The sequence below is a fragment of the Artemia franciscana genome, chromosome 5 (genome assembly GCF_032884065.1).
Source record: "Artemia franciscana chromosome 5, ASM3288406v1, whole genome shotgun sequence".
Taxonomy (NCBI): Eukaryota; Metazoa; Arthropoda; class Branchiopoda; order Anostraca; family Artemiidae; genus Artemia; species Artemia franciscana.
In genome coordinates, this window is record NC_088867.1 from 12,540,348 (window position 1) to 12,549,552 (window position 9,205).

Here is a 9,205-nt window from a genome sequence, read left to right on the forward strand (position 1 = left end):
TCAAAAGAAAAACAATCATGGAAGTCATTGATAGCAAATTATAACTTAATATATAAATTTTTTTCGATGCAGAAATTTGTTTAGTAAAATTATTTATAATAAATGGGAAATTTCTTAAAAGCTAACAGTATTAAACTCTTTTAATGTATTAAAATTAGCCTACAAGTAATATTTCTCCAGGACCAAGTAGAAATTTATCATGGGAAGAAACACACAGCGACGTCACGGGTTCTATTTTGGTAATTAGTAATTCTCTCGGAACTTTTCACGGATTTAGTTCAACTTAACAATTAATATCTATTCAAAATCCTTGTTAAAAGAAATTCGTTTCATATACATATTGAAAAAAATTAAATCATCTCGACAAAAAAAACATGATAGGAAAATAAATAAAAGCTAGTTTCTTTTCACAGTTTGAATAAAGATGGCGTATGTAATCCGCTTCTCAGCAAAAGAAAATGCAAAACCATTCTCACAGGCTGTTATCCATTTTATTTTTTTATTTCAATTAGTTCTTTACGTTTTTGCAGTAAACTAAAATTAAATAAAAATAGAATTTAAAAGTTCTTGCAAAACACCCCCCCGCAGGCTGCTATCCATTTTTATTTCTTATTATTTTTTTTGGTGTTGGTATCTCAGCCGGAGTTCTGAGGCGAACCCCACAGGGATTTTGTTTGGAGGGAAGCTGGTTGCTTCTTACTCCTCGATCTGGGCCCCCTGGTCTGATCATTTTGATATCGTCAACTCCTAGACAAGATAACAGTAAGAGTCGAATTGTTGACTCGCAACCGATGATCAGTTAATAGCTTAATTAAACTTAGGCCATCTTTGGCCTGCAAAGAAACTTTATACATTTTTTTTGTGTTTTATTTGGCAGGCTTTTGAAGCGTAAATTAATAAAATATACGTAAACTAAAAATTAAATAAAAATAGGATTTAAAAGTTCTTACAAAACACCTCCCGCAGGCTGCTATCCATTTTTATTTCTTATTATTTTTTTTGGTGTTGGTATCTCAGCCGGAGTTCTGAGGCGAACCCCACAGGGATTTTGTTTGGCGGGAAGCTGGTTGCTTCTTACTCTTCGATCTGGGCCCCCTGGTCTGATCATTTTGATATCGTCAACTCCTAGACAAGATAACAGTAAGAGTCGAATTGTTGAATCGCAACCGATGATCAGTTAATAGCTTAATTAAACTTGGGCCATCTTTGGCCTGCAAAGAAACTTTATACATTTTTTTTGTGTTTTATTTGGCAGTCTTCTGAAGCGAATTTAGATTTCTTCCCAGAACAAAGAAAGCCAGAGCTAATTAAAGAAAGATTAATTTTGATTTGAAATTTTGTTTAATAGAATTAGCTATTAATAAATGAAAAACCTTTTAAGCAACATGAAAACGGAAAATAAATATAAAGCAACCGTTAGGAAAGAAGATTTAGACACTGGAATGGAATAAAAGACGCAGCTACGCTGAACAAAAATTCTTTAGTGTAAGTAAGAATACTATAGCCCTCCGAAAATCCGCCCTTCTCTTTTGCAAAATACCCTATTGACGTCTTATGTCCTTTTTTGCGAGCAGCCGATTGATGCTTCAAAATCATCGGTACTGGCAGAGAAAGGAGCTAGAGAAATTAACGAAGCTAGCAAACGCGAGGTACTAGCATCTTTACCCAGGTAGGTAGGCAAGTTGATGGTGCTTGCTGAAATCCTTTCACAGGCAAAATAAAAAGGTCAAAAACTGAAGACGAGCCATGTCAGAAAAGACGGACACCGAAAAACTGGTACAGCGATCACGACTCCCAGTTTCAATTTCCAAGAGTGTTGTTTTTTCTGCGCTACAAGGATAAATGTAATCAGTAACCACAGAAAAGGTCATGAGTGATAAAATGTTCGGACCAAAGACTTTGAAGAGAGCATAAAGACAGTGTGCAAAACCGAGGGGATGACTGGGCAAATAACGTTCTCCTCTGAAAATTTAAAGTGTTGGACTTGCACGCAGGTGGCGCCATTTATCATACAGCCTGTTCTTCTGTGTTTCAATCAAAGAAGAACATTCCAACTAGATTTATGACGCAAGAGCTTCCTGAAATACTCGAAGATACCGAGCCAGATAAAAAAAAAAGTCCGAAAAGGGGAGATGCCAGTACACGATGAAAGGTATGAGGTGTGTTTGAGGCGGGTCGAGTTTTTCGAAGGAAATTATGAAGAACAATTTACTGTCAGTAATCTTGTTGCAAAAATGGGAGAATTTTTGAACAGAATATGCATTGACCCTTACTATAAGAAGTACTTGAATATTTCAAAGACCAGCTGATATTTTGCAAGGTTGCAAGTTTACCACTTGGAAGGAGACGTCGACGTTCTGATTGTAGGAAAAGCAGTAGAAGCTGCTCTTCTTACATACACCATCGTCGTTGCTGATGATACTGACAATTGGCTCATCTGATCAGCCGATCAGAAGCGTTTTCCAGGCGTTTATATTTCTCACCATTTTGGTGGTAACAGTTCAACTTGGTATATTAGTGAAAAAAAAAAGCTTGGCACAGACGTCAACCATTTGATGCTGTTGTGTCATACCTTGCTAGGCTATACCTTGCTTGTCTATATCCCTCACTCTTATAGAATAGGAAAGGACAGAGCCATTCAACTGCAACTTATTGACAAGAGTTTGAGGGACAGTGTTGCTATATTGGGTGACAAGTTCGCAGCACTTGACGCTATTGTGGCAGCAGGAGAGCAGGTCTTATTAGTACTGTACTATGGCCCTGATATTTCAAACGTTGACACTGCCAGAAAGCAAATCTTTCAAAGAAAAGTGAGCGCTTCCACCACTGTCAAGCATCCACAAGAGCTGCCACCGACTCAGGCAACAACAAAGTACCACTTGCTATGAGTCTACTGTCAAATTCAAGTCTGGCTCAGGAACCCAAAAGACCCTTTAATATTGGGATGGAAACTACGGGATAACGAAATTTTTGCACTAATAAAAATAGATCTCCCTGCCTCTCCGTCTCAGCTGCTGGAAATTATCAAATGCTCCTGTCGTATTTATGGTTGTGATAGTGAAAAGCGTACCTGCAAGAAAAACAAACTTGAGTGTACCGTAGCCTGTCGTACGTGTGAGGGGAGTTCGTGCAACAATTCTAAGTTTCAAGACAATCTTAGTGAAGAAGAGTAAAAGCTCACTGTGAAGCTAACAAATTTAGTTTCTACATTTAGATGAGATGTGGTTTTGTTTTTACATTTGGTTAATAAGATAAAAAGCTTTTTCTCAATTACGACATACCTTGTTGTAAAAGGTCTAGGGCACCGAAGAGTTTATTCACTCCTGTTTATTCATTTTGTAATTTTGAACCTAATTATGTACATTAACAAATAGACCCTGAAAGACGGTAATAGTAGTTTTCTCAAAATACACAGTTTAAGGCATTTCCTGATGAGCTCGCAAGAAGACAATTGTTAATTATTAATTACTTTTAATTGACTCTAATCAATAACGGGTAGAAACTAATGGACTCTGAAGAAAAATGGTATAAAGTACGTGTTCTAAGCAACACGGTACAGGGAATACCGCCCCAACAGATTAAAGGGACAAAATACAACTTAAAACCATAAGAAATACTTACACTTACATCGACTCAAAGCAATCTACAAATCCAGAAATAACCAAAGTATCTCAGAGTATCTCAGAGTATCAAAAGTATCTCAGGAGTAGTCAAAGTATCTCAGAGGTCAAAAGTATCTCAGAGTAGAATAGCCTTATATTTGATTATGCCCAACAACATACTCTGCTTTAGAACATAAATGTGGGTCTTTCTCAGTTTCCTATTCTAACCTATATTTCCTGCAGCTTTGACTTTTATTGGTTATCACAAAATTTTTTATCTTTGCCAGTACTTACTTATTTTACTTATGTAATTACTTATTTTAATAAAGTAAAAATTTTGACTAGGTATGTCATCTTACCACACTTCAATCTATATAAATATATCTATCTATATGTATAAAAATAAGTTGTTTGTGTGTTATGTCTGTTACACTGTGTCTGTTACGCCAGACATATGACGTCTGAAAAATAAAGAAGAAAAAGAAAACAAACTAAAATGTAAAAACTGGGAATTGCATAAATATTTCGAAATATTTTGACAATAGATTAAAGTAATTCGAAAACCTTAAAACAGATACTTAAAATTTTGAGGTTTATTATAAATTGTTGAGCTTTAGCAAGCTTAGCACGTAAAGAAGAATTTTTAGTATAGATCTTAAAATGACAGAAGAAACAGCTGAGGAAGCTGCTCAAATAGTTAATTCAAACAGAAATTTTAGTATAAATCCTACAATGGCAGAAGAAACAGCCGAGGAATCTGCTCAAAGGGTTAATGCCAAAAGGCTTGCAGCTAAAGAACGCAAAACCGCGCAGTTAGATGAAAATCCACCTGGACAGCGAGAGTCAAAACGTATCAAAACTGAAAATGATAGCGATGATGATTGGGTTTGGGATTTTGACTTGGATAAGGTCATCAATGCCTACCAGATTTTTGTTTAAAAAAAAAACAAAGGTTTGGCGATATGTATTTCATCGTGACGCTGAAAAATAAATAAGAAAAAGAAAACTGAAAAAAGAAAAATGGTAAAAAACTAAAAAAAACTAAATGAAAAAACTAAAAAAAAAATAATAAAAAAAAAAATAAAAAAAACCTAAAAAAAAAACGTAAAAAAATAAAAAAACAAAAAAGGTAAAAAACTAAAAAGAAAAATAACTAAAAAAGCTAAAAAACTAAAAAAAAGAAAAAACTAAAAAAAAAACTGGGAATTGCACAAATATTTCAATATATTTTGACAAATTAAAGTAATTCGAAAACCTTAAAACAGATACCCAAAATATTAAGGTTTATTATATATTGTATTAGCTTTAGCATGCTTGGCGCGTAAATATTTTTCCAAGTGTCAATCTTAGAATGAACATTGACAAATTGAAGAAAACAAATCAATAAAAAGAAGAAACTAAAAAAAGAAAACTAAAAAAGAAAAAAACTAAGAAAAGAAAAAACTAAAAAAGAAACTGTATCTATATATATATATATAAATTAGTTGTATATATGCATGTTTGTTGTTTGTGGGTTTGTATTTGACGTCATTATAAGTATATAAGGCTTTGTATATGACGTCATTATAAGATGACACTACAGACCGGGACACCGGGACAAAAATGACGACTGGGACACAGGGAATATAAATGACGACCGGGACACTCAAAGAGAAATTACAGACCGGGACACAAATGACGACCGGGACACAGGGAATATAAATGACTACCAGGACACAGGGACACAACTACAACGGGGACTCTGGGGGAACAGGGGTATGTATAAATGACGACGGGGACACAGGGAATGTTCGATTTGCAATCACCATCAACAAAGCTCAAGGGCAATTGTTAGAAAAATGCGGTATAGATCTGAATACGGATTGTTTTCCCATGGACAATTATTATGTTGCTTGTTCAAGAGTTGGTAAACCTGACAATCTATTTATATGGACAGACAATGGGACAGCAAAGAATGTTATATATATATATATATATATATATATATATATATATATATATATATATATATATATATATATATATATATATATATATATATATATATATATATATATATATATATATATATGTATATATATATATATCTATCTATATATATAAAAATAAGTTGTCTGTCTGTGGATCTGTGGATCAGGTGACGTCATGTTTCTGTGTCGGCTGACGTCATGAAATTAGTTGTCATCATTTTTGTTATGACGATGCTTAGTATATTGTAAAACACATTAATTTGGTTAATAATATACCATTTAAAACACCAAAATGAACATGCTGGAGTAGTCACTCGGTGAGAGAGGGTGTCAGAACGGAGAATGAAGGTCCCAGGTTCAAATCCTGGTTAGGCTAAAAAAGGTAAAAAACTAAAAACTAAAAAAAAACTGAAAAAACTAATAAAAGGCAAAAACTACAAAAAAAAAACTAAAAACTAATAAAAAAAAGCTAAAAAACTAAAAAAAACTAAAAAAACTAAAAAAAGGTAAAAAACTAAAAAAACTAAAAACTAAAAAAAAACTAAAAAAAAGGAAAAAACTGAAAAATAAGCTAAAATAAAGATAAAAACCAATAAAAAACTAAAAAGAAAAAAGGAAAAAACTAAAAAAAATATAAAAATAAGTTGTCTGTCTGTGGATCTGTGGATCAGGTGACGTCATGTTTCTGTGTCGGCTGACGTCATGAAATTAGTTGTCGTCATTTTTGTTATGACGATGCTTAGTATATTGTAAAACACATTAATTTGGTTAATAATATACCATTTAAAACACCAAAATGAACATGCTGGAGTAGTCACTCGGTGAGAGAGGGTGTCAGAACGGAGAATGAAGGTCCCAGGTTCAAATCCTGGTTAGGCTAAAAAAGGTAAAAAACTAAAAACTGAAAAAACTAAAAAAAGGCAAAAACTACAAAAAAAACTAAAAACTAATAAAAAAATAAAAAAGTTAAAAAACTAAAAAAACTAAAAAAACTAAAAAAGGTAAAAAACTAAAAAAACTAAAAACTAAAAAAAAAACTAAAAAAAAGGAAAAAACTGAAAAATAAGCTAAAATAAAGGTAAAAACCAATAAAAAACTAAAAAGAAAAAAAGGAAAAAACTAAAGAAAATTTTCATCTAAAAAACTAAAAAAAGCTAAAAAAGGTAAAAACTAAAAGAACTAAAAAAGAAAAAAATAAATGACGACACTCAAAGAGAAAGCGACCAGGACAAAAGGAATGTTCGATTAGCAATCAACAAAGCACCGGGACACAGGGAGTATAAATGACGACCAGGACATAAGTAAAAAAAAACTAATAAAACTAAAAAGAAGGTAAAAACTACAAAAAAACTAAAAAGAAAAAAAAAATAAAAACTAATAAAAAACTAAAAAATCTAAAAATCTAAATAAACTAAAAAAGAAAAAAAAGGAAAAAAAAATAAAGGAGAAAAACAAAACTAAAAAACGAATGTATATACAGACCGGGACACCGGGATACAAATGACGACCGGGACACAGGGAATATAAATGACGACCGGGACACAGGGACACAACTACAACGGGGACGCCGGGGGGGCACAGGGGGATATAAATGACGACCGGGACACCGGGACAGGGAATGGTCGATTAGCAATCACCATCAACAAAGCTCAAGGGCAATCATTAGAATCATGAGGTATAGATCTGAATACGGATTGTTTTCCCATGGACCATTATATGTTGCATGTTCAAGAGTCGGTAAACCTGACAATCTATTTATATGCACAGACAATGGGACAGCAAAGAATGTTGTATATTCGCAAGTTTTACGTAGTTAAAAACATATATATATATATATATATATATATATATATATATATATATATATATATATATATATCTATATTCACAGGTGGGACATAGGGACACAACTGCAATGGCGCGTAACTAATATGGCGCGTAACGACTTACGCGCGCGGGTGGGCTTGGGGGGGGGGGCGCGAAGCGCCACCCCAACAGCTAGTATATATATATTATATATATATATATATATATATATATATATATATATATATATATATATATATATATATATATATATATATATATATATTCACAGGTGGGACACAGGAAAACGATTACAATGGCGCATGACTAATATGGCGCATAACGAGGAATCACAACAACAGCGTGAAAATAGCCTTGCGTCTCAAAGAGAAATAACCAAAAGAAAGCGTGCCGAGGAATCATCCAAACAACTTGAAAGTGATACCGATGATAAAAAAAACGACATTGAAAGGACTATCGTTTCCCAGTTGCAACATCTTTTCCACATAAATAATAATTTAGTGCTTCTGTTCAAAACAGCAATCGAATTGATAATCCATCTTGGGATTAGACACAACAGCTTTTACATCCTGGACAATCACCGGTTCATAGACGTGACATTACGGCCCGTGTCTTCCGGCAAAAGTTGCTCTCCTTCATCTCTTAACATACTCCACCGAATACGGCTAGAAAGGTCAGATATGACCTTGGACTTTACAACAGAAATTTATAACTGCACTTTAGTTATGATCGAACATTCAGACTTCGTCCAGTTAAGATCAGTTTTGAAAAACGATTATATTTTGAATAATGGTTTCAGTGTTACGCAACAGATTAAAGTGAATATTGTAAAAAGACTGAATCTGAACCAGTGGTAGAAAAAGTATTATATATAGAATTAATTAAAGACCTCGAATAAGATAAGTCATTTACGTATTTTTGGACTATAATCAAACTTTGCGTATCGATATATAGCCAGTGATAGTTTCTGTCCCCGCCCTCTGATGGAAAGGATGTTTACAATTGATGAAACAGTGTTTTGCAGATTTACACACTACAAAAGCTGGCCCGTGAAGATACTTAAAGTTATACCAATTAAGGACGGTCAAGTTAAGTACCAAGTACTCTGCTAAGGAGGTAAAAATAAACTCGCAATTGTTACTGCTGGGTCCCTAATGGAATACGATGCTGATTATGAAGTGGCCAAAACCGACAAAAGGCCCGCAGTGGCAAAAGCATTAAAATAAATGCTTCAACATCCGGATCTTGGTTGAACTGTCTCGAGTAATGCAACTTCTCTTCGAGAATCGCTTGATCAAATAAAGCTCAAGATAGCGTCCGATCAAGCCAATATTAGCGCAACGGTTTCTGCTGAAATCACAAAACAAGTAGAAAAACTAAAGGACAGTATGCCAGGAATTACGATTTCTCAGATTGAAAAAATCACTCAAGCTGTCCACGACAGTTTGAAGATCGAATACGACATGAAGTTTGAACTATACCATAAGTCACTACTGCGAATTGAAAAAACGATCTCGACCTATGAAAAGTCAGTCAATTTGCTATGGTGTGAGATTGACTCTTTGAAACAAGAAGCGGAGGCAACAAAGCTGGTCATACATGGCGTAAAAGAGGTTTCCGCCCCACAAACTTTGTCATCAAATCTGTCAAACATTATGAAAAAAAGCTGGAAATTAGTGACCTCAGCATAGCCGATATAAGTGATGTTCGAAAGATTGGCAACGAGACAAAGGAGAGAGGGGCATGTTTTGAGGTGAGCTTCAGAACAGTTTTGTTGGCAAAAAGAGTGGTGGGTGAAAGAAAAAA

At 33.9% G+C, this 9,205-nt stretch overlaps 1 protein-coding gene across 1 annotated transcript in view; it reads left to right on the top strand.

The window, feature by feature from the left end:
- Window positions 1-424: 424 nt before the first annotated feature.
- The window catches only part of LOC136027673 (probable chitinase 10), a 9,374-nt gene continuing 593 nt past the window's right edge, over window positions 425-9,205 (top strand). The window contains exons 1-2 of the mRNA XM_065705120.1: window positions 425-429; window positions 2,618-2,861. Of these exons, the coding sequence (XP_065561192.1) occupies window positions 425-429; window positions 2,618-2,861 (249 nt within the window). The remainder of the gene's footprint in view (window positions 430-2,617; window positions 2,862-9,205) is intronic.